The 27123-nt window shown below is 40.3% G+C and overlaps 1 protein-coding gene across 1 annotated transcript in view; it reads left to right on the top strand.

The window, feature by feature from the left end:
• The window catches only part of evc2.L (Ellis van Creveld syndrome 2 L homeolog), a 98589-nt gene extending 73347 nt beyond the window's left edge, over positions 1 to 25242 (top strand). Inside the window, exons 18-22 of the mRNA XM_041587834.1 lie at positions 8265 to 8455; positions 9323 to 9410; positions 13808 to 14004; positions 17301 to 17402; positions 24640 to 25242. Coding sequence (XP_041443768.1) covers positions 8265 to 8455; positions 9323 to 9410; positions 13808 to 14004; positions 17301 to 17402; positions 24640 to 24880 — 819 coding nt within the window. The 3' untranslated portion in view covers positions 24881 to 25242. The remainder of the gene's footprint in view (positions 1 to 8264; positions 8456 to 9322; positions 9411 to 13807; positions 14005 to 17300; positions 17403 to 24639) is intronic.
• The last annotated feature ends 1881 nt before the right edge of the window (positions 25243 to 27123 follow it).

The raw sequence follows: 27123 nt of genomic DNA on the forward strand, positions 1-27123 counted from the left end.
ATGTTGCAGCAAATACATTACATTACACAAGCCCAGGGAACCTTAATAAAATAAAATAAAGTTGTTATATTGTCCTACACATGAGCCCAGTGTATAGTTTATGTGCCATATGTTAGGAAATGTAGGGGAGAAGCCGGTTACCCCAAATAAATTTTACGCTCTTTTTCAGCCTATCACCCTGAAAAAAGGAAAAGACGCCAGTGTTTTATGGGACTAAATTTTTAGGAAGTCCTATCTACTCTTTTGCCCTTCACCTGGTCTGAGGTGGCGAAGCCAAGTCTGGCGCAAGATGTAATGCTCAGTAAAATCCACATCTTAGTGAATTTGCGCAGTTACGTCCCTTCGCAAGAGCGCGACTTTGCCTGGCGATTGAGTGCGAATGAGCGACAGCGTCAGTCTCTTTTGCTAGCGAAGTTACGCCTGCGCCCGTTAGTAAATCAGTGAAGTACCGAAATGACGTTACGCTGGCAAATTTACGCCAGCGTTAGTCACTTCGCCCTTTAGTAAATTTCCCCCCATATATTTAGTGATATAAGAATAACCATCAAGCTTGTTTCATAGTGTTCCTCCATTAAATACAACAACCCCTAACAAAACCAGTCTAAAAAACACATTTTGAAATATAAATGGTTTTCAAGGGGGAAAGAAAAAGCGGTGAGCCCAAAAATGGGAGAATATCTTAAATCAAGCAATATCCAGCTTATTGTGAGGGTTTAATGGAGCTTTGGAGGGATATAAATACATTAACAGACTAAGAAAGTCATAGGGACGTAGATTCAAAGATCACATCGTAGGAAATGTGAACCCTTGAAACAAATTGAGGTAGCAACACAGGAAAGTCTTTTGATCTTGCTCTGCTCAGAAAAATGGGTTTGTGAGAGAAGAACCATTGGTCGGTTCTAAGCAGAGAAATCTCAGACTTTTCTTTGCTGATTAGCTCAATTTTCTGTTGTCTGTAGCAAGTCAGCAGAAGGTATTGTTATTTCAATTTCATTATATTGTTAGGAAAGTGAAGGGAAATATATATATATATATATATATATCACCTCAAAGGCTGATTACTTAACCGATAAGCCAACTCCATTGCTAATAATTTTAAATCCAAAAAAGAATGTATGTAAGATATAAACGTTTTCTGAAGAGCTCTCTGAGCAATTTTACATTAACATGTTTTATATACCTAAGTGAGGCAATACTGGGCTTCGGTACCTCCAATCTTTCCAAAATAGCCCCTACTAGGAAAATAGGAAATCTGTTTTTCTGAAGCTATGGAATTGAATGGCTACAATATCTAAAGATCTGACTGTTCTGCTATCAGAGATGGGATTGTCATATATTTACTTTTACTTTTTTATCTACCAACTCAGATCAATCTCCACTCCTTTAATTTAATTCTCTTTGTGCACAAAAATTACAGATATCTGTAAACATATATAAAGAACAATTTCTTGATGCAGGAGTTTAGATATGCCTATATGGACATTATCTGCTGTGTCTGAGTACATGGGCTGCTATTTTTAGTGGATCTGAGACTTTTGCTTTATCACTATATGGATTATGGATTATTATATGGACTATATTATGATATGGTTGATGCCTTCCTTTTCTCAGTATTGCCATTTATAGCTGTTCTGCTGCTCATGTTCTTTAGAAAGAACCTAAATAAATACTTCTTAGTACATTATGGTGACTTATGCACATACAGTATATAGGGATAGAGGCCACTGTAATCTATGGCAGAAAGAAGCAAGCACCCCCAATCAGAAATAATGTGATGATCCAGATCTGGGAGCAGTAGCGTCAGCATTTTCATGTAATGGCTCAGAGGGACATCACTTTAATCTTCACAGGAACGGCTTCTCCGACAGCCAACAAAAACCCAGAGGCCGGTGGTTTGAATTGAAATATCCACCTTTAGCTCCATTAAAATTCCATCTCAGTCTTCACAAAGTCTATAATGTAGTCCAGAGAATAGAAAAAGCCTGTCAGGGTCTTTCCTTTTCTTTTTATGTGTACAAATGCTCAAGTTTTTGATGGATTTTTAATGGAGTAATAAAAAATGGACATTATAATTCCTATTATAGACAGAGAAAATCCATTGGATGTTGACTCACGTGAGCAACAAGGTTTCCCATTTGCTGTTTGCCGAGCGATAAGGAAAATTGCTTCTGATTAATTTCGGCAGGGTATCCCTGGAAATAAGCAAGACAAATTGATATTACAATTTATTGCTAGCCTCAATGATACTGAAGTAACTCAAAGGTCAGTTACCATGAGTCAGAAGGGCACATGAGGGTTTCTTTTTGGATTCTTTTTTTTGTTTTGGCCTGGTACTCTATTTTCTTTTTGTAAAAATAACCTCACTAGTCATGTCTTGCTTTATGGCAGGTAATAGATACATTCAGGATGGACTTTTTACATAGGACAAATCACAGAATGATTTATTCTTCATGTCTTGACTACAGTAGGTCCAGATGATGCAGTAATGTTCGGTAATATATGGACAAATGCAAGGGGTTGGATAGAATGAGGAAGGGTGGAGGACTATCGATGTGCCGGCTAGCAAAAGAATCAACCCATACCCTATCCTAATTCGCACTTGACCCTAACCCACAAAATGTTGCCATTGTAGGACCTGCACCCAACCCATACCTGAATCTTTTTGCTCTGTATGCTACTTCTGTGTGTGCCTTTGGTTTCAGGACAGGCAATCTTTGGGAGCAGGGGAGGAGTGTACTCCAGTCTGACCCGCACCAAACCTTAACCCACAATGGTTGGCCAAATTTCAACTCAAACCCGCCCATTCGGTGGTCAACCCCCAGGTTACCACTGGTTTTGTTTCAACAAGTTCTGTGTGTTGATGCACAGGTGGTCACTTTAAATAAAAGGGGTAAGCTCCCCACCTGCAACATACATGGTGATGTGCTATTCTCTTAAATCTTCTACATTCGTTTCAACAAGCACATCACTATGGAGGACATTGAAATGGATGGATTTTACAAAGCTGATGTTGAACACCACTGAGCCAACACCTTGCCCCATATTGTATAAATCAAGTTGAACTACAGGTTCTAGTAAGCTTTGGGTTAGTTAGTTCACCTCCAATCAAATTGAGATTTGCCTTGACAGATACGGAACAGAGCATTTGTAATGTCCATCTATTCGTGTGTTATTTAACATCTGTTCATTATTGTAACGGTGTCTTCAGTATGCACTGTGTTAAGAACCAACACGCAGACTAAATAATGAATTGAATGGGCAGCCTCCATGTGCAAGCTGTGAAATTGGACATTTGCTCCTCTGGATTGTTTTCTTGCGAATGCACACTTGTGTCTATTAGCATGTTTATTCCAATCTCTAGGGGTCATTTCTACTGTAGATTGCATGTTCAGCGAAGCATTGTTCCCATCAGGAGAAAACGCAGGTCAGGTTCCATGTTTATTGCAAGCTGTGCGATTCTGCCCCTTTTTGATTTGAAGCCTGAAATCTGTCTGGTTCTGATTCTCTCTCGCATGATGAGTGTTCCTTCCCTGTGTTTTGCGAATTCTCCTATATTCAAGTATTTCTGCTAGTGGAGGAAACATTTTTCCTGACTCCTCATAATATACAATGTACAAAGGAAACTTTATACAGGTATGGGATCCATACGTGTATAAAGAAAGCTCCAAATTACGGAATAATAATCCAAATCTATTAAAAATTATTTCCTTTTTCTCTATAATAATAAAACAGTAGCTTGTACTTGATCCCAACTAAGATATACTAAATTCTTATTAGAAGCAAAACCAGCCTATTGTGTTTGTTTAATGTTTTCATGATTTTCTAGTAGACTTAAGGTTTGAAGTACAGAAAGAACCATCATCCGGAAAACCCCATGTCCCAAGCATTCTGGATAACAGGTCCCATACCTGTAGTTATTAATAAAGAACACATGGGTTGATTTTAAGTATCCACCACCAATAAGAAATGAGTATTTCCTCTCGTTTTCTGGATGCTGGGACTATTGCCTTGTTGCCACATGTTAGATATTCCTGATTATCATAGAAGCAAAATAAATAATCTGAAATCCCCATAGCCATCTATATTGTCACAAGAAATAGGACTCATATTGAAATTCATTCTGCCTATTCTTTTCATTTAAAAAATCCATATTTTCCTTTTCCAAAGCACCAATTTTAAAGTTGTTTTTCACCGAACAGCCTACCTTTATAAACAGGGAAATTCGTTCAGAGTACTTTATCTACCATTAAAGGACCAGTAACACCTTTTTTTTACAACCCAATTAGTCAATTTACGTTAGTAACTTCCGAGTCCTCATGTCCAAATTTTCTGATTTTTTGTGATGTCACTGACCAGCTGCAATTATCTTTATTTTCCCTGGAGCACACACCTCTTTTCAATGGCTGCTGCAGAGCATGGACAGGGATTTTTTAAGGATAATTACAGTATGACTAAAGCCCGCCGCGCATGTGCGCAATCGCAAGCCACGATGAACTTCAGAAGTGCAGGGTGCAGATCTGTGTTTTTTCCCGGTCTCCCGTCGGCCCAATACGACTCTGTATGGGATCCATTATCCGGAAACCCATTATCCTGAAAGCTCCAAATTACAGAAAGGCCGCCTCCCATAGACTATATTTTAACCAAATAATAAAATGTTTTCAAAAAGATTTGCTTTTTCTCGTTATTAATAAAACAGTAGCTTGAAATTGATCCAAACTAAGATATAATGAATCCTTATTGGAAGCAAAACCAGCCTATTGGATTAATTTAATGTTGAAATTATTTTCTAGTAGACTTAAGGTACAAAGATCCAAATTACAGAAATATCTGTTATCCGGAAAACTCCAGGTCCCAAGCATTCTGGATAACAGGTCCCATACCTAGAAAAAAAGGAAATAATTTACAAAAAAAAAAACTGCATTATTTCTTAAAATGAAGTCTATGGGAGATGACCTTTCAATTATTCTGTGCTTTCTGGATAACAGGTTTCAGGATCCCCATACCTGTACTTGTCATCTGATCTTGTCTGTACCCTGTTTTTTGTTGGCGTGTATTTCATTTCTAATTTGATCTACAACATGATTTCCCATTTTCATTACAGTGCTGCTTTTCTTTCAAGTGTGAGCACTAGGGTTGTCATCTGTCTGGATTTCTCCAGGACAGCCTGGTTTCTGGAAGGGCTGTCTGGGTGTCTGTCCAGATTCCCAAATCCGGACAGGACATTGAAGTTAATGACATGGCAATTATTATACAGGTATGGGATCCATACGTGTATAAAGAAAGCTCAGAATTACGGAATAATAATCCAAATCTTTTAAAAATGATTTCCTGAATTATCATGACCTTATCATCCCTGCCCCTAATGTCATCAGCCCCTCCCCTGATGTCATCTGCCCCGCCCCTGGCTGTTTTTTTTCCAAACTGAAAAGGTGGCAACCCTATTGAGCACTTACCTTTATTCATGTATTATGAATGATTCTGAGATTAAACAAGTCTTGATGTAGATCTTGGAACCCAACTCTAAAGTTAATGCTATTTCTTAGAGTGTTTATATGGAGTGCGGTGCTATAGTTTTTGTGGGAGCCTGTCAGTTTGCCTGCAGATTGTATGAATTAAAGGGCAAGGTTAGGAATGTTTTATAATTGTTATCAGCACAATTTACAGAAGGGGAGAAAAGACCTGTATCATAAGTTCTGGAAATAGAAAGAGGGACAAAAAGTTATGCTGCGCGGCAATTTTTGTGACCACACCCATTTTTGTGACCACACCCCCTCATTACCATTTTAATTTTACAAAATGTGTCAGATTACAAAGTTTTTATGTGTTATCACAGTTTTGCTAATGAAAGTAAATTGCTCTTTAAGATGCAAGTCACAGTTTCTCCAAGAGACCTGCTTATCTTGAATTAAGCATGCACCAAATCCAGGATTGGTTCGGGATTCGGCCATTCTGGCTTTTTCAGCAGGATTCGGATTCGGACGAATCCTTCTGCCCAGGCGAACCGAATCCTAATTTTTTTATCACAAAACAAAGAAGTAAAAAATGCTTTCCCCTTCCCATATTTGCATATGCAAATTAGGATTCAGTTCAGTATTCGGATAAGGATTCAGCCGAATACTGAACCAAATCCTAATTTGCATATGCAAATATGGGAAGGGGAAAACATTTTTTACTTCTTTGTTTCATGATAAAAAGTCACAAGATTTTCTTTCCCGCCCCTAATTTGCATTTGAAAATTAGGATTCGGTTCGGCCGGGCAGAAGGATTCGGGAGTTCAGCCAATTCGGTGCATCCCTATTTTAAATTGTTACAATTGTTTCATTGCTTATCTTAAATTGTTACAAAAGTATCCAAGTGCACCTGCCACTATTCTGAGCTCTCTGAAAAAAGCCAATAAAGCTTTAGAAAAATTTTCTGGCTATTCAGTGCAGAAGATCAAAGAGAAAGTCGGGACATTTCAGTAACAATCCGGGACTGCTGGTTGAGCTGTCCAAATCGGACTGTACCGCATAAAACAGGACAATTGGGAAGTATGCTGTATAACAGCGAAATTATATTTGCTAGTGTTCTCAGGGGGCTTGTGAAAGTCAACATATGTAATAAGGTCTTTATACCATCCGAAAAGTGTCGTGTGCTGGCACTGAAAGAGTGTAAATATGTGGGTTCAACTTGACAACATTTCTTCTCTGCATTTTTGTGCATGTGACAATAAAATGACTATTCCCCCTTGTCTTCCAGTGGGATCACATTGTGTGAAAGATAATCTTCCAAATAAAAAAAAATAAATTGGTTTTAAAACAGAGGGATGATTCACCAACCTGTTGTGGGATGTCATGAAATTGTTGTGTGTGCCAGTCAACTTAATAGCTCTGCATTGTAAGAGGGTGCGTTCAGCCCCAGCGCTTGATTCATCTCCCACAGCAATGAGGCGTAAATAGGTCACTCTTTTATCATGTGGGATATGAGCACTAGGCTTTTAAGGGTTCAGCAATGAATATATCTATATATAAGTGTATATATGTGTACAACAAATGTTAATCTTTAAATGAACCTGTTAGAGGAGGGAGGCTAATGCCAACAGCTTTAACACCTTATCTTTTAGGGTCTGGCCACATGGGCAGATTCGGGGGGAGATTAGTCGCCAGGCGACAAATCTCTTCTTTGGGACGACTAATCTCCCCGATCTGCCTTCCGACGGCTAGAAAATAAATCGCGTGGGGGCAGGAACACGGAGCGATTCGTTTTCCGAAGTCGCCCTTAATTGCCTCACGAGGAAACTTCGGGTGACTTCAGAAAACGAATCGCTCTGTGTGCCTGCCCCAGGTGATTTACATACTAGCCGGCGGAAGGCAGGGGACGGCAGATCGGGGAGATTAGTCGCCGCGAAAAAGAGGAGATTTGTCGTCTTGCCAACTAATCTCCCTGAATCTGCCCGTGTGGCCAGACCCTTAGTATGTTCTAGAATGGACACTTCTAAGCAACTTTTCAATTATTAAATGTTTTTAAAGTTTTTTTTAAATTATTTTCCTTCTTCCTCTGACTCTTTCCAGCTTTAGAGGGGGGGTCACTGACCCCATCTAAACAAACACATGCTCTGTAAGGCTACAATATTGTTATTGCTACTTTTCATTACTCATCTTTCTATTCAGACCCTCTCTTATTCATATTCCAGTCTCTTCAATTAAAGGCAGTGTGTGGTTTCTAGGGTAAGTTGGAGCCTAGCAACCAATTGCTTAAATTGCAAACTGGTGATTTAAAAAGCTATAATAACTCCAAAACCACAAATAATAAAAAAAAATGAAAACCAATTGCAAATTGTCTCAGACAGCCAAAATAATTGGAGCTGCAGGAGATGGCGCTTGGACATTGGTCAGCTGGTGTATTGGCATATTACATTTTTGTCCAATCAGAAGACCAATCATACAAAGATATCAATCCAGAACATGGTTTTAACACACACACTAAAAGCCGTATGATTTTATTGGTATTGGTGTGTCCAGCTAAAATTTAATTTGTTTATGATAAAGGGATTACTGAGCATAGAAAGCACAGTGGGATATATATTAAGGGTTGACAAATGGCATATGACATTTACAATTCCATTGTTGGAAGGGAATAGAATTATTAGAATAATGTTCTGGTTTCATTTAACATGAAATGTACATGAAAGATATGATCATGTCATCCTGATGCTTTAACTGATACGATTAATGCTCCAAACCATTCCATTTATATGCATGTCTTTTTTTTAAATTAATTTTCAGGAAATTAGAGACATTGAAGTGGGCCTATTAGACTGGGAAACGCAGGAAGCAGTAAATGATAGCGATGATAAAATTCTCAGCCTTTCTCATATGGAAGCTGCCCCTGAAGAAGACCTCAGTTTGCCACTGTCATCAACCCTCCGATTGGCACTTAACAGGCGGAACCTGATAACAAATACATGCAGAGACAGGTAAATGGCACCCGTATATAGGAGAATGGAAATTGTAAAGATACTACATATGACTGAGGCGTTCCCTGACCACACTGCTGCAGGGAACTCTGGGAATTCTGAATATCACATATGTATTATAGGTTATAATGAACCCCCTACTGTAAACTATAAGGATATTAGAAGTGACTGAGGGGTTCTGTGACCATATAAAGGCACAAGGCTGCAGGCTGAGTTATACAGGGAACTCTGAGTATCACTCATGTATTATAAGGGATAATGTACCTCCTACTGTAAATGATAAGGATATTAGAAGTCACTGAGGGATTCTGTGACCATATAAAGGCACAAGGCTGCAGGCTGAGTTATACAGGGAACTCTGAGTATCACTCATGTATTATAAGGGATAATGTACTCCCTACTGTAAATTAGAAGGGTATTAGAAGGCACTAAGGGGTGACCATATAAAGGGACAACGCTGCTAACATATTATGATGTTGATGGAAGGAAAATTAGAATATATGCTTATGAAGCATAGAGGGAGTGATAGTAAGAGGCATCAGCTTTCAGCAAATGCTGTATAGACTAATTACCGGATGTTGTGATTTACAGGAAGCCTGACCATTTATAGGCTTATAAACAAGCATTTAATAAACTGCATGGATTTAGTGGTTCTTTTCAGCCCTGTGAAAAGACCAGCAGCCTTGTGCCTATATATGGTCCTAAATCTACTGTATTTCCTTATGTTTTACACCATCATATAATCGTAGTATCTGATCAGACACTACAACCCATGTGTTATTACAGTATAGTATTATATTACATGTCTATGAATCATTGCATTCAGTGCAGCACGCATCCTAACAGATTGTCTTGCCCATATCACAGATTGCAGATGGAGGAGCTGCAGTATGCATTAACAGAGTGGCGGCAGGAGAAAGCACAGATGGTTGCATTTCACAAACTCTATAATCAGGTAAGCTACATGTAACCATGATGTACTGAGCAGCCAATTGTGACAGATCTTATACATTTGCTAACACACTGGTCATTGGGTTTGCTGGCTGAAATTACTCTTGGGTGTATCATTTATAGGAAGCTTCTACCACAGATAATAATCAGAAGAAGCTAGAATATTCTGCAGAAACTCTCTTAGAAGGCACACTGGCATAATAAAAATAGTTTTCAAACCCTTGTATGCTAATAATTTGCAGTGTTTAGTTATTTAATTATTTTTTTACATTTAAAAGCTTTAGTCACTCCTTGGATGGATAAAGAAGTGTATTCATATGGTTGTCCTTCCATCTGTCATTATTTCTGGTTGGAATTCCAGCTATCTCTATAAGGGCTATGGCACATCATTATAATTATACTGGAGATGCACATGATCTTGCAGATGAACACAGGAACAACTTTATTCAAAGACACCAAAATAGCTTCAATAGCTCCAATAATGGTTGTCATATAAATCCTAGTATTAGTGTCAATGAACAGAACAAGGATTATCAGGCCACTGGGCCCACTTGTTGACTACCTTTCTGCCTGTCTCTTCAAGTCAAGGGTTCTGTACTTCACAGATCACAGCCCAAGGGGTTAGCCCATGATAGAAGTCCTAGGGCCTTTCTAGCTCTAGTCTTCCTCTTCACTGGGTCCATGTCTGGCGAGGTACTGTCGGGGCACTGGCCTTTTCCTTTTCCTTTGCTTACCTTTTCCTTTCCTTGTTGGAGCCTAACTGCTCAACTACCGTATATACTTGAGTATAAGCCGAGCACCCAAAATGTGCTGAAAAACTCTACCTCGGCTTATATTTGAGTCACACAACACAAACAGGGCCAAAGTGTGGTCCTCTGGCCAATTGCGGACTGCAGTATCTCTAAGAAAATTACCGTAACAATTATTAATGGGTACAGACCTTGTATTCCCCCGCGTTGCTCAATATGCAGTACGGTAGATAGACTGTGCTACTGGCTGACAGTGATGCGCCACTCCCACGTCTGAAGCTGAATAGACTTGAACTGACGTGCCAGTAGTACGGTATTCGAGTATTTGTGCTATTAGTACAGTCTTGTCTTGACAAAGCTCTATATTGAGAAGCTTTTTAATGGAAATTTATTACGTAACTTTATCACGATCCAATACCTTGAAAACTAGTGGGGTGGTGAAACGCTTTAGCCTGCTGCTCGGTTTACCTTCCTTTTGTACTTCTTCCCTTACTACTTTATCAAGAGGCTGTGGTTTTGTAGACTCCACCATCTACAATTTTCTTATTCCTCCTATTCTCATCAATCAAGCAGTGGGGTGTGTTTATCCTTTTCAATTGATGGTTACTATTTAATATTTTTAGAATCTACTTTAGTCTATTATTAACTTATATTTATTAGCACTGCACTTTATATCACCAGTATATTATCACTCAATTTTAATTGATTGTTTGAATTGTCCTCAGTTGTAATCTAATTATTAATAATCAATTTATTAAACCAATGAATTGTATCTCACCAAAGGAGAGTACTATTTATATAGGTGTCTATAAATTTTAAATTGGTGGGATTTTCTAATTAATTGTCCTAATCAATTTATGGGGATTAATTAATTCATTTGCACTGTACTTTATAATTTAATATTATATTTATAATCAAGTGATTTAACCCACTCATGCCTCAATTTTTGATTATTGAAACTTACCAGTAGCTGCTGCATTCCTCACCCTAGGCTTATACTCGAGTCAATAAGTTTTCCCAGTTTTCGTAGGTAAAATTAGGTACCTCGGATTATACTCGCGTCGGCTTATACTCAAGTATATACGGTAACTGGCCTAGCACTATCTCTCACCACCTGCAGCAAGCTCTGCTGATCTATTTGCCTCTCTTGGAAATTCCCTCTTAAGTGCCACAATGGAGAACCTGCTCTAGAACTCCTACCTTACAACTCCATCTGGTGGCTGGAACAGAAATAACTCGTCAGAGAGATTTTTATAAAAGTTCATGAAGAGGTAAATTTGAGCATTTTGACACATGCCCACCAAAGTAGAAATTCACAGCATGGGCTATAACCGCAACTAGCATTCGGACCACACGAATCTGAGATCTATTTTTAAAGTTGCTGTTCGATTGCAGACATGTTTGGCTTTAATAGGATTAGTCAGTAGAGTAAAGGTGGCCATACACTGTAAGATCCGCTCGTTTGTCGAGGTTGCCAAACAATCGGATTATACTAAGGAAATGGACATCGATGGGTCGTAGGACTGCATCAACTATTTGATGCGGTCCTCGCTCACAGGAAAAATCAAGCCTGTCCAATCAATATCTGGACTATTTTTTGCCTGTTATCAATTGGGGAGACCCATCGGAAGCCCCCCCACAGGCAGATAAGCTGTCGAATCGGTCTAAAGGACTGATTTCGGCAGCTTTAATCTGCCCTTGTATGGCCACCCTTAGTCAGATAGGAATGCATAATTACAAAGAGGAAACAATTGTACAACCATTCAAAAAGGTAAAACTGGATATACAGTAGATCATAAGTGTACACTGCCAGTTACAAGGTCGTAAAAAAGGGGGAAATTGTTGGCTGTTCCTACCCCTTTAATGGTCTCTGTTATTGATTATTCCTTGCTTTTTCAAGGCTGTACTCTAGGGCAGTAACAATGTAGTGCAAAAACAATAAACATTATGGGTGTTATATTAAGGATACACATTAGGGCAAACTTCTCTTCTTCTTTTTTAATGTATTAAAGTCGTCTAACATACCTTCAACCATGCTTTTGCATTAAGTGCACTCGGTCTTTGTACTTTATTCCAAAATGAACCCTAGTCTTTTCAATCCCAAATTTAATTATAGAATCATCTCTTATTATGAATTCATAAAGTAACTGAGATAAAAGCCTGGCAATGCAAAATTACTGCACTTATTCTTCTTCTGCTTGGCTGACCATGATTAATTAGACTGTAAACTTGGGGAGGCATCACTTCTGCCAGATCATATTCTCAAGGAATTTTATAATCTTGTAAACAATATTTTTTTCATTTTGAAACATACTGTACCTGATGCTTATCGTGAAAATAGTTCCCCAGATGCATTACCGTGAAGATAATAACCTGTGATAGGAGTAAAGCTCGAACAAAAACTGCAGCTCTTAAACTGGAAATTTGATATAAGCTTCATGTGAAAAATGAATTTCTTAAATATAAACATAGAAATTTAATTATTATGCCCTGCACAGCAATCTGTCTCTCTTCATGCAGGAGTTGGAGTCCGATGCATTGGTGCGTTGTTGCTTTGCATGTAGGAAATATTTAATATAACTCTTTCCAGAATAATCCAGGACCCAAAGATGCATGCGAGATTACAGATCCCATGTGGCCAGTGTCAGGCGGAGGACTCTTGGGCCCACCAAGGAAGCTGAGCTCAAGCGCCTCTAACAACAGGGTTAGAATGAGCCAGTGGTATGGTATACTGGTCCTTGTGGGCCCCACCAACCCAGATAAGCTCCTTTAAACTGCAGGCATTCTCCCTGACCCCACACCCGATGGTGGTAATAAGTAAAAGGTACAGGTTGGGATTGGGTTTTGGCTCTGGGTTTGCTACGTTGAGAAGTTCACTGAGCCAGTGGGGCCCCTGAGGTAGCAGCCACGGTTGGCCCCAGATACCCCAGTCTGATGCTGCTCACCACTACTGATGACCTTCCCCCATCTGAGGGTCAATAACATTGAAGCCCTGTGCTTTGCTGATGACATCTGCCCTCACATGCAAATCTTCTTGAAACCCACCAGGATTTCTCCCAGTATTCCAGTTTGACCCTAGTGAGAACCAGGCTTCTGGTTCTAAAAACAAAGTCATTACTTTACGAAGCTACTACACATACAAACAAGTAGTGAAAGGCAGCTTGAGGCATCATTGGAGTAATTGGTGGATAAAATAATCATTTTTTGAACTGTATCAACACTCCTCAAAGTTGGAACATGGGGTTAATGTAATAAAAGGTACACTTCTGGTCTAGAATGCCATACCAATCAATCACCAGGCAGTATTTACTGGTAAGTTATTTAAAAACAAACATCTGGTTGGTTGCTATATTTTTTTACTAGACCTTATTTTAGACATTACACTTATCTCAATTTGAAGTTATCATGGTCTGAATAGGGTTTAGGCCAACTTTTTCTGGGTTTTTGGGGAAAAAACTTTAAAAAAATAAAAATAAAAAAGCCTGAAAAATGCCAAAAGCCAAAAAAATATGAGCGTATTGAGTTTTTCCACAATCCAATTCATTTTGATTATTTTGTTAATAAATAAGGTCAAATTAAGCAAGGGAATTTGACTGTGTTTTTAACTAAAATTTGAGATAAATTTGGATTCATGATGCCGTTCCAACCGTAGGACATCAGATTGTCAGCCTGTTTGACTAAAGGAAGTATGCTTCCGGAGGTGCTGCTGCGCCGAGTGCTGAGCCTATTGCTGCCGTCCAGCTCTGAGACTGAGATCCTTTCCCTTCTACATTCACTTGGTCATCCATATTCGGAAAATGTTACTGAAACTGACAACAATGAGGATGAATCTGACAGCTGGGGGAAGAAGTAAGTGCCTGTCAGTTAATTCAATTGTAAAGTATTGTTTCAGAGAAAACATGTCATTGGGGCTTATGGAGCAGACTTCATTCTCTTAAACAAATATTTCCTTTTTGCATTTGTAGTGGCATCTTTGATTTCACCAATGAACATTTTATTTAGTTTAGCATGCTTGGTTTCCTAGGGAGAAACACATCCGTTTACTCTTAATGCATTAAATGAACCAATCCTTTGTCATATCTAAATTTTTCATTGTCTTAAACATTATAACCCCTTCCAAGCAAATAGGAACCCCATGTGCCACCATAAACAGTAATCCATTCCACAATATCATATAACAGCCCTTGTCTTGGCAATTGTCCTTGACCTCATAGCAGCCTTCTTTACTGTAGATCATTCTATTATTGTTAATACCCTAAATTGACTTGATGTTCAGCTTGTAAAGGCCATGATGGTTAGATCCAGAGATATCCACATCTGGGGCCATTTGGATCAAAGTGGATCAGATAAGTTAAAGGGATACCGTCATGGGAAATTTTTTTTTTTTTCAAAATGAATCAGTTAATAGTTCTGCTCCAGCAGGATTCTGCACTGAAATCCATTTCTCAAAAGAGCAAACAGATTTTTTTATATTCAATTTTTAAATCTGACATGGGGCTAGACATTTTGTCAATTTCCCAGCTGCCCCTGGTCATGTGACTTGTGCCTGCACTTTAGGAGAGAAATTCTTTCTGGCAGGCTGCTGTTTTTCCTTCTCAATGTAACTGAATGTGTCTCAGTGGGACATGAGTTTTTACTATTGAATGTTGTTCTTAGATCTACCAGGCAGCTGTTATCTTGTGTTAGGGAGCTGTTATCTGGTTACCTTCCCATTGTTCTGTTGTTTGGCTGCTGGGGGAGGGAAGGGAGGGGGTAGATATCACTCCAACTTGCAGTACAGCAGTAAAGTTTATCAGAGCACAAGTCACATGACCAGGGGCAGCTGGGAAATTGACAAAATGTCTAGCCCCATGTCAGATTTAAAAATTGAATATTAAAAAATCTGTTTGCTCTTTTTAGAAATGGATTTCAGTGCAGAATCCTGCTGGAGCAGCACTATTAACTGATTTATTTTGAAATTTTTTTTTTTTCCCATGACAGTATCCCTTTTAAGATTTGAAAATACCTGACCATTTTGGAGTTGGACATTATAGAGGGCAGAGTATCCAGCCAAACAGATATCAGTTCATGAATAGATGTTGATTCTTTGGGAATATGAAACCAATTTGTGTTTTTCTAATGGATTCCCTCTACAACAATTTTGTGATATATGGCTGTTATCTATATGTTATTATAACAATTGCTATTAGGTGTATATGCTAAATATAGAGCAACAGAAAACTAAACCTTTAAATTGTAATCCTTCCCCCTTACTAGTGATGGGCGAATTTATTCACCAGGCGCGAATTTGCGGCGAATTTGCGCGATTCGCCGCCAGTGAATAAATTCGCGAAACTCCCGTGAAAATTCGCGGAAAAATTTTTTTTTTCGAAAAACGGACGCCGGAGTCAAAAACGGGCGCCGGCGTCAAAAACGGGCGCCGGCGTCAAAACCGAGACGCCGGTGCCGTTTAGCGAATTTTTAGCCGTTTCGCGAATTTCGCGCGAAATTCGCGAATTTTTCGGCGAAGCGAAACGGCGCAAATTCGCCCATCACTACCCCTTACCACTCCTTCTGGTATAACTTCACCTTTATTTATGAAGGAGATACTACTGCTGTGAGCTGTAATGCCCATTGTGCTTCAAAAAAGCTGCAAGTCTAGTCATTGAGCAGCACTGAGATCTTCTTCTAAAAAAAGACCTGTCCTTTGGGTACATTCAAAGTGTTTTCAAGTTCATACTCTTCTATTTTGCTGTCATGCCACAAAGAAGACACAATGGGTTTATGTTGGAGAATGCCTTTATCCTTTTGAATGCTCCCTTGATAAAGGAGTTTTTGCTATTACTGTGACGTTTAAATAGAGACGTTCTGCTGTGTCTGTTCAAAGCACATCAGCTTCTCATTGATGTAGAATTTGTTTTCAGTGGCTGGAAAATGTTAATACATCAGCTTTGTTCCTTGATAAAAGGTGCAAATGTCCTACAGTGACTATTACTGCACAATAAACATGTATATTGGACACATTAAGGCTTTACTAGTAAAGGAATGTGATTATTACTAATAAAACAATGGAGAAGGGAGACTGATACAAGTCCTACTGAATTGATAAATGACATACGGGTAGTAGATCTATTATCCAGAATGCCTGGAACATGGGGTATTCCGGATAAGGGAACTTTCTGTAATTTGCGTCTCCATACTTAAATCTGCTAAACCCAATAGGATTGTTTTGACAGCAATATGGATTCACGGAACTTAGTTAGGATCAAATACAAGGTACAGTTTTACTATTACAGAGAAAAGAAAAATAATTTTTATAAAGCTGGGATTATTTGCTTAAAATAGACAATGGGAGATGGCCTTTTGGAGTGTTTTGGACAACAGGTTTCTGATTAACGAATCCCACTCCTGAATTATTTCCTTGAATTATTATTACCCATGTATTCCAGTGAAATACTGTACCCAGTGGCCATATTGTCATGTATGAATATGTGGCTTTACCAAACAATCCATTTTTAACCAGCTTTCTCACAGACACAAGGAAAGAGCCATCATACGAAAAAAAATCATTAACATGGTCACTACCATCAAGGCCATATTTTCCAAAGGAAGGAAAAACCTCTGTTCATCCTATGCCCAACAATGAATTTATTGGAGAAATTCTTCTTTTTCCTTTGATAAATGTGTTCCATCTAATGATTCTTTATTAAAAAAAAAAAAGACGGCTGTGTCCACTTTCACACAATACTCATAAGACTCCACTGGGCAGGGAGTGATGTCAATGAAGTTGGGACAATATGTTCTGAGAAGATGTTCTCTTTGATACACGTTACACATAATTACCATTTGGCTAATTATAATGTCCCTTCTTGGGTGCTTCTTTGGTACATCACTGAAACATGAAATATATGGATCTTTGGGTCAATCTGTTTTAGCAGTGATGGCCAAATGTTGAGACATATCCAGGTCCACCCAGAAGAACATAGAACCTATTTGTAGTCCTTACGCATTCACGAGGTTTATGTTTAGTACTGAAGCACCATATTGCTCCCATTACTGTTACTATCTAGGGGAACCCAAGTCATCCATTACCCTGAACGCTGAATACAAATTAAGTGAGAATGAATTGTCTGTCAGCATGTAATAATCTCCGCGTTCCACTTCAGGAAACATCAAGAGTTATGGACAGTCATAGAGAAGAGGTTACAAGGAGGATTGGTAAACAAAGAGCATGAAAAACGGGCTTTTACTGGAAGAAAGAAAAGGAGGTAAACAATATTTTTCATCTATTTCATATAATGCTCTGTTGTAGATTCACGACAAATGCAAAGATACGTTGATTTAGGTAAGACATCTTTGGTCCAAGCTAAAGATATTAAAAAATGTCTACTATAGAGAAAGCAGACCTCGCGGACATATGGATGGGGTGCCTAGGCTGGGGTGTTGACCTCTTGATGTGTGGGTTGAGTTCTTCTTGACCCACACCAACCTCCTCCCAACTTGAACCCTGCCCAGCCTGCTCAGTCCCCTCTATTTATAGACCTGATGGGAGGAGCAAGTGGAAGACTGGCCAAAAGCTGGCAGTGTGAGGTTGTGGGCGGGGAGAGCGGAAAGGAGCGCTCAAACTGAATCTGCCCGTGATCCGAAGATATTTTGGGTTGCCTGGTAAACACAATACAACAATTTGGAATTATTTTTTAGGGTGACAGGTCCCCTTTAAGGAGTTGTTTATGCACCATAACTCGGTGTGCAAAGTGTAAAAAAAAAGGCAGCACTCTGTATTAGTCATGATTATACCTTTCCTTCTTTAAGTTCCAACAATTTACCTCCTTCAAGAAAGTAGTACTGACTTGGGTTCAGAGCACAATTCAGTGAGTTTACTTGTATTTAGAGATGCATAGCCCTACATGTTTTGGATCCATAGGATCCTTCCTGTGGTGCAGTATGCAGGATGCAACTCTCCAGTGAACTTTTTTGTTTCCATGATACTCATTTTTGGGGGTGGCTACTCCAATCCACTGTTTAGAAGAGCCAACTACACTATAAATTGCAGCAGTCCCTGAGGATTCTTGTGAACTATCATAGCACAATTAGTCACCCATGAACATACAAGACACTGTCCTCTTATTTTTTAGTTCTCTTTTTGTATTTACCATAGCACTGTACACAAGGACTCAATTGCATCTTGCTCATGGAATAAGTTACTGGCATTTGGCATTGTGGATGAGATTTAAAGCACAACGCTATAGAAGCAAATACTTCTCATAAACCTTGTAGGAGGATGTAAACCTTGGAAGGAGGGTGAACAAAGGATCGTGGGAGAAAACAAACAGGTTATTGTCCTGATATTTGCATTGTGCAACCTTCAAGCTGTGGGTGTAGAATTCCATGGTATTAGACATTCAGGGCATGGGCTTTATTTTATTCAGAGATTTCCTCTTTGCATAGGTGCATTTAGCATTCTGCTCCCTCCATTGGCCGTTTGTCTATTTAAAGATTCACTGAATTCTTGTCTCAGCCAGGAGCAATAACAGGAAAGCAGCTTTGTGCTTATCGTTTAATATTCATAACATGAGATTAAACTCATTATTTGTTACTTCTGAAGAATAACGTCCCGTTCCGAGTTCACCCTCCTATTTACCTAGGCTATGAATTAACTCCGTTTCATACATATGCACAAGGCTATTTTCTTGTCACTGTGATAAACTACATTTCCCATTGCATTTTTATTGAATCTGAGTCATTTTAATGAGATTTCTCGCTGCCCCATTTTATACCCACAGATAAAGTTTTACGGCAATAAATGTTATTTCCGATTGTTCAACGCTGTAGTGTCTATCAGTTGCTAGTTTGTATGGAAATGACTCCTGATGTAACGTCTCCAAATTCGGCTATTACAGGGGGAAACAGTTTGACCTTTAATCTGTTTGTTAACTAGTTATTAATGGGGTTTTTTTTGGCGAGGGAAGCTGTGGTTTTATTAGTGAAGGCTATAAAGATGGAAATCCCTAGTTTGAAGGGGATCTATCATGTACAGATCAATACTTAGCAATCTTATTCTCTGGCAATTACAGCATGAAGTCATTTGCATTGCAGAAAGAAGATCACAGTCTGAGTTGACTCATACAGCCTCCCTGGCACTGTTTATGTGCCTCCAGGCCTGATGTGCTGGAACCCTGCCCTTATATGTAATAAACACAAATGTGCATTAATCTGAAAAATAATATTAAGCACATTCAGCTCATAAAAGATAGTTTTAATCCATACACTGTATATAATTGTCAGCATAGGATCTATATTCTTTTGGTTTGGCCATTGTTGGACCTCTTAGAGCAGTGGTCCCCAACATGTTGCTCACCTATTTTTTAATTCCAGGCTTGGAGGAAAGTTTTGAAGGCACAAAAACCACATGTACTGCCAAACAGAGCCTTCTGCAGGCTGCCAGTCCACATGGTGCTGCCAAACAACCAATCAGTGCCTTTATTTGGCACTCCCTATGTGCTTTTTTCATGCTTGTTGTTGCTCCCCAACTCTTTTTACATTTGAATGTGGCTAACTGGTAAAAAAAAGGTTGGGGACCCCTGTCTTAGATTAAGTATATCCAACTGAAGGTCTGATGATCCAATGTTGGCTCTACAAGGGATACTTATGCCACAAGCCTACTCAGTTGATTTCATAAATTGTTTTTAGGATGTAATTTTTAAGATATCAATTTATTACAATCATTGACCATGGATATGTTGATACATTGGAATACACAGAAGAAGACAACCCCTTGTTAGAGGAATGTCCTGCTATGTATTACTCTTTCTTTGGTCTTTTTTTAAAGGTTCTCTTAGGAATTTTAACTCCAGACATTGCCAAACCTGCTGCTCTTCATGGGCACAGTATTCAGCATTATTCACCAACTGCTGTGACCTTGGCAATGCACTAACATCACTATAAATTGCCCCTTTACCAGGCAGACCTGAGCAGAAATTACTAGTACTATCTCTCTCTGAAACCTAGGGAGGTCTAATATTTTGCTATGTACCAGGGCATTGACACCACACTATTATTACAGCAGAACCAATAACAGCATCATATTTGTATTTAGATTTTACTATGTACAGCAGGTAGGGTTAGTATACACAAATCCAGGCAGTGGTTCATTGATGATGACGGCACTGTTGAGCCAAAGTCACAGGAAGATGAGCCACCCCATAAATAGGTACTGGAGTCAGACAGAGGTGTTTAATGTATTTTCTATCAATACAGCAGCTTCACTTGTATGGCTATATATGCATGAAGTATGGCCTGTGCCGGTATATGTTTTACTGATCATTCATAGAACAAAATGCAAACCATAGATATACCCAGAGATCTGTGCAATCATGTACCGTATATACTCGAGTATAAGCCATCCCGAGTATAAGCCGAGGTACCTAATTTTACCTCCAAAAGCTGGGAAAGCTTATTGACTCAAGTATAAGCCTAGGGTGAGAAATGCAGCAGCTTCTGGTAAGTTTCAATCAAAAAATTGAGGGTTTCTGCTCCCATTGGAGGTGCCGGCGTCTCGTTTTTGGATGCCGGCGACCATTCTTGGACGCTGGCGTATATTCGAGGAGACTATTCTTGGACACCGGTGACTATTCTTGGACGCTGGCAACTATTCTTAGACGCCGGCGACCGTTTTTGCGCTTGACCTGAGTATAAGCCGAGGTAGAGTTTTTTAGCATATTTTGGGGGCTGAAAAACTCGGCTTATACTCGAGTATATACAGTAGTCATTTTTTGGTTGTGCGCATCAACAAGTAAGCCGAGTCAACTAAAGACACGCAGTAATGAATAAGGGCTTTATTGCAGGAGGAATGCAATTGACATTAGGTTAATCGAATGTTAATCAGTACATGAGTGACTCAACGCTTTTACATCTAAATTGAAATCTCTTCATAGAGCTGTGCAAGAATTTATCCTTCTAAATGTGTGTCGGTGGCAGGCAATATTCCCTGTACTCTGCATGGCGCCATATGAACTAGTGATGCTCAAATCATTCTTTTAGTGAGTTTGCATGCATTAGAAGTTGCAGTTCTGCTATGTGTATCCCTGAATAGGTGTTGCATTGTCTCAATGGGAATGATTTGAATCAGCCTGTGCCCACATATACCTCCTGTATTATGTCTGTCAGCATCGCTGCCCAACTTCACTAATGCTCTTGTTGAACGCGATCAATTCCACCAACATTGTTCCAACCTGTAGTGGAAACCTTCCCTGAAGAATACTATCAGTTGGACTAAACAGGCTGAAATTCTACTTAAATTAGCTGAATGATCAAGTCACAGAAATCATACAATGGAGGTGGAGGAATTTTTATTTGAGAAGTGTACCAACTGATGGCTTTCTGTGGTTTTATAATTTGCCATAAGTTCCTAATTGTCTGTGTAAATATGGCAGTCGGTCTCTGGTTTTCGAGGAGGCTCAGCCTCCCTAAACTGTCAATAATCTCCCCATCATAGACCCTGTACCAGAAAGGTTATCTTGAGTGTTTGGGACCTGAGATAAGGGGTTTTCGGTAATTAGGATCGACCATACATTAATGGACAGGGAGATGATGTAGTCTATTACTTCATACCCTGACCTGGCGTTCCTCTTCCAAAAATTCACCGGCCTGGGGTACTTTTCTTATCAGCCCCTCATCATCATTCTTTTCCAGTGCCCCAGCATTTTCTGTGCTGCCCAGGGTATAGAAAACAGTGTATTCTAGAGCAACAAAAGAGTACAACGTTGCAATGTGGAGAATAAAACAACTTTGGGTAGGTGAATTTTTGGAAGAAGAGGAGCACCAGCCTTGGATCTGAATTGTGACCCGTGTCTACCAACTTTGCCCTGCCCCCAGTTATTTAGGTCTACTAATAAAGCATTTAAACATTAAATGGCATGTCTCCCCCCCCCAAAAAATGTGCCTAATCATTTCATTGTATCAACAGTCTAAGCCAACCAGGGCAGAGAATAGAAAGGGACAGACAGACACTGCTTTCATTAGCAATACATATAAAAACCATAGAAAATTAATGTATATTGCAAAGTTGCTTAGAATTATGTTTTCTTTCATTAGACAAAACATTATTTTTGATGTTGACATTATCTCTGACATTATCTTCTTAACATGATCTCTATGCGAGGTGGCCTTCCTGTAATTCAGAGCTTTCTGGATATTGGTTTTCCGGCTAAGAGATCCCATACCTGTATAACATTTACTAGCTAGGAGCCCCGCGCCCACCCACCGACCATCAGGCCCTCCCCATGCAGGGAGGGTAGGCAGGGTGGAAAGTGACGGGCAGGCCACAATCAGGATGGAGGGAGGGCAGTGGGCGAGGCCAGGATCAAGGGAGGGAGGACGGGAAGCAACAGAGGAGGCCAGATTGGGTCTGGATCGTGGGAGGGAAGCGGGGGAGGCCAGGATCGAGGCAGGGTGGGCGGGGAGCAACAGGGGAGGCCAGATTTGGTCTGGATCGAGGGAGGCCAGCGGGGGAGGCTAGGATCAAGGGAGGGAGGGTGGGAAGCAACAGGGGAGGCCAGAATAGGTCTGGATCGTGGGAGGGTGGGCAGCAGGGGAGGCCAGGATTGAGAAAGGGAGGGCAGGATGCAACAGGGGAGGCCAGATTGGGTCTGGATCGAGGGAGGCCAGCGGGGGAGTCCAGGATCGAGGGAGGAGGGATGGGAAGCAACAGGGGAGGCCAGATTGGGTCTGGATCGAGGGAGGCCAGTGGGGGAGGCCAGGATCAAGGGTGGGAAGCAACAGGGGAGGCCAGATTGGGTCTGGATCAAGGGAGGGCAGCGGGGGAGGCCAGGATCGAGGGAGGGAGGGCGGGGAGCAACAGGGGAGGCCAGATTGGGTCTGGATCAAGGGAGGGAGGCCAGGATCGAGGGAGGGCAGAGGGGAGCAAGGGGAGGCCAGATCAGGTGTGGATCGAGGGAGGTAGAGCAGCAGTGGAGCGACGGTGGAGGGAAGTATTGGGTCTGGGTCGACTGGGACCATTGTGTTTTTTCCTGGTATATCTCTGGCCCAGTCTGCTGTATACAGTATGTACTTGATCCAGTCCTGATTTATTCAAAACTTGTTCCTCTTTGCTCAATGGTAACAAAAAATACAGTATGGTCTCACAAATGTCCGGAGTAGATCTGTTGCTTCCTAATGACATAGACAGAGCTTGAAAGTCACAGAGACAGGCTTGGTGTATCTCTTTCAGCCATTCCACAGTCTCAGACATGCAGGGGATTATGCTTGTTGAAAGCGCAAACCAATGTTCAATACAGCCTTTTCAATGCCCATATCTACCCTCCAGGCACCCTTACTAGCAGGCGCTGCCGTATTTATCCGGCTGTATAACTATTACTTCTGGCTAATTAATATAACAGATGAGGATTCTTTAGCAAGACAGAATTAAATTAAACCGTATTGTATGTACTGTTCCTACTTTAATTTCCCTCACGCACAGTACTGTAATTAAAATGTAATATATTTTTATTTTTCTAATTAACTTTAACTACGCAAAGCTTTGTCTCCCCGGGATCCGCAATGACATTTTCTTAGCAAAGATTGTAGGAGAACGAGGGAGATTATAGTATTTCCCACCCATAGAGGATGCGATTCAGAAAAAAGGATTTCCAGGTGCCAGGGATAGGCAGGTGGATGTTGCTGAACTGCATTACTCAACACCTTAGCTGGCACGGGGTCTCGTCTGAATATCCATCCAGGCTTAAGCTGAGTAACATACATTTGGGTCAAATGGGCAGATCACTGGCTGTTACGGCTGCCCATGACTAAGCACCCTAAGGGGTGTGAAACGAGTAGGGTGGATGGAGATGAAGCTACATTTTTAACTTTTCTACTAATAAATGTATTTTTTAACTGAATATCTTTGGTCTTGTGGATCCGTTTGAGTGCCGGTCAGCCCTGCTTCCTTATCTTCTGTTACGGCTGCCCACATGGTGAGCCTCATCTGCTAAATGATTGGGTCTGGGGGGTAAATGTCTACATTAGTGATAGGCAAATTAATTCGCCAGGCGCATTTACGTGTTTACTGCTGGCGAATAAATTTGCAAAACTGCTGCGAAAATTCGCCACATCCAAAAAATGTTGCCGTCCGCAAATTGATGCTGGCATCAAAATTCGTGAATTTTTCGCAAAGGGAAACTGAACTAATTTCGCCCATCACTAGTCTACATTCATTATCTTGATTCTGAGCTCCTATCCCTGATTGGACCCATACCCTTTGGCAAATATTGGTCAGCATCAGTGATCTATACGTGTGCAGGTGTTAGTAGTAGGGTGTCATGAGCACCCATTTTCCCCTTAAAGGGATACACGACTAAACTAGAGGCCCTATACAGCCTATAGGAGTCGGCAGAATACTGGGTTTGCTGCTTGACAACATCTAAGGTTGTGCATACCTGAATGGAACTGATTGTGAGCTCACGTTATGAATTGCAGTTAATTGTTGTTTTCCGTGTGTTTATATTTCAGCATTCTGAAGAAGAAGCGATTGCGGCCAGTGAAACGGGTCTCTTTCTCCCACACAGAGAATTTCTCTCGCCTCCTACAGGCACAGGAGCACTCAGATCAGCTGGAGAGAACAAGAGAAATAGATTTACCAGACGTAGAAGAGAAACTGTTTGTCTTTAGAGCCCCCGCCTCCCCAACCAAAGCCAAGAAAAAGAGCAGTTTCTTAAATAACCTGAAGAAAAGTGTCCGACCTCCCGTATAGTGAGCACTTATTATGGATCAGAGACTGTCACGATGCAGGGAGCATGGACCTGATTTTATATGGCACTTTCTGTATATACTGTATATCACATCCACGTATTCTATCTGTAAATAATCAAAATGTAATCAATTTCCTATATACATAACTTTATGCTTAAATATTTGTTTGTCCATACGGTACATTACCCTGCAGTAACAATACAATAGTCAGTCAACGGAATTGGTAAATAGGGAATTCTGCTGCAGTTAAAGGGCAACTAAATCTCTGAATCATTTTATAAGGAACTGTAACAAAAGATTGCACATTTTGTAGTTTGCCCCAGTGTGCAGTGTTTGCAATAAAACAATTTTTAAACATTTAAACAATTTCTAAAACATTTTGTGCTCTGTTGGAATTCCCAATGGTGTGATGGTCTCATGAAGAATTTTATTTTTTTTCCTCTTTATTTATGCAAAATGTTCTGGGCTTTTACTGGGTAACCAGAATATGCCAAATGCGAGTTTGGGTGCGAGTTGGATTAGGATGGTCATGAGTCAAAAAATATCGACCTGAGCATCACTAGAGTGCAAATATTCTATAAAAAACAAACGTGCCTGGGGTACATTTTTGGCACAGTGGTGCCCCAGAAAAGTACCCCAGGAGAGTCTGGTTTATATGTAAGAGCTGCACTGCCCCAGGGTAAAAGGATGATTTGCCACCCTACTGTTTTAAATATGTCTTTTAAAGGGTAGAGCATAATGTTTATTATGTTGGAGGCATTGCTATTAGTGAAGTGTTAAATGGCCTGACACACACAGGCGGATTTGGGTCGACCTTGCTGCTCCTCTTGATGGTCTCGGACAGGTGTGGGTTGAGCTCTTTTGCCCGCTCTCCCCACCCGCGACCTTAGACTGCTGCCTTCCAACTTACGACTTCCTGTTTTTAGACTAATGGCTGCCCTGCCCCATTTATGACATCACCAGCGGCGCTGGTCTATAAATGGAGGGGAGAAGCCAGTTTCCAGTTCGGGTGCTGGTCGAATTTTTCTATTTTTTTTTTTTAAATATGGCCAACTGCTGAACAATTCCTTCGACTCTTTAATTTATTTAGGTCTATCGGGCTGCACCAGGACAGAGCCAAGAGCTGATTTATATGTCATCTAAGAATTTTCTCAGTTAAAACAAACGCTGCGATTTGGGGAGATTAGTTGCCCGGCGACAATTCTCCTTTTCTTCAGGGTGACTAATCTCCCAATACTGCCTCCCCTGCCTTCCTGCCGGCTAGAGTGTAAATCGCTGGCCATTTAAATTCTAGCCGCAGGGGAGGCAGTTCGGGAGATTAGTCGCCCCGAAGAAGAGGAGATTTGTCGCCGGACGACTAATCTCCCCTAATTGCAGCGTTTCTCTCTGCCCTAAAAGAAAGAAAAAGGCAGAATGATCCATATTGATATATATTTGTTATCAATCTTAATAAAATATCCAGAAACCTTTTCTGTTTGGGCACAACTCCTGAAAACAATGCAAAGTAAACTCTGGAATAAATCCCAGCCTTTTATAAAATCTCCCCCCCCCACACACACACACACACACACACACTCTTTGTTGTTTTCTTGCTAAAAAAAAATTGCTAAAAAAAAACCATAATGGCAACAGGCACATTCAATAAAGCATTTTTTGGCTTAAGGAGGAGACCGATTTCTGTAGCTATTTGTCTGCTCTTGTTACTCTCTGCTGCTGTTGCAATAAAATGAAATTTCATTGTTTTCCCTAGAGAATCTTTTTCAAGTTCTGTACCTGGAGCGTGTAAAACATTAATCATTAGGGTGGTTGTGCCTTTGATAACATTTAATTCGGACAGTGATGTGATTGGCTTTGAAACATAGCGCAGGTTGCTTTGGGTCATGAGGCAATATATCCGCTGCATTCTCTGGGCTTCTCTTGTGCTTTTCAGAGTTGTGGTTTGAAGTGCTAATAATGATGTCCCTTTGATGTATTGCTGGTGCCGTGTTGCCTCTAAATCCATCAAGGGAGGTTGTACGAGAGTGGGAAACACAAAACACACAAGTCATTATGCTGCACCAGACTCCATCCTTCAGTTGGACCGTCAGCCTTTCAAAAACAGATTTGCAGAGATTTCTCCTCTTGTTTGTCCAGCCTGCAGCTATATCCAGCGCTTGCTATTGGCTGATTCTAAAGCAAAAGGGGCTCATTCACCACTGGGGAGCGGTGGTGTGCAGCACTGCAATTCTTTGTGCTTCTTTCTGC

This window comes from Xenopus laevis, chromosome 1L, assembly GCF_017654675.1.
Source record: "Xenopus laevis strain J_2021 chromosome 1L, Xenopus_laevis_v10.1, whole genome shotgun sequence".
In the NCBI taxonomy this organism is placed as follows: domain Eukaryota; kingdom Metazoa; phylum Chordata; class Amphibia; order Anura; family Pipidae; genus Xenopus; species Xenopus laevis.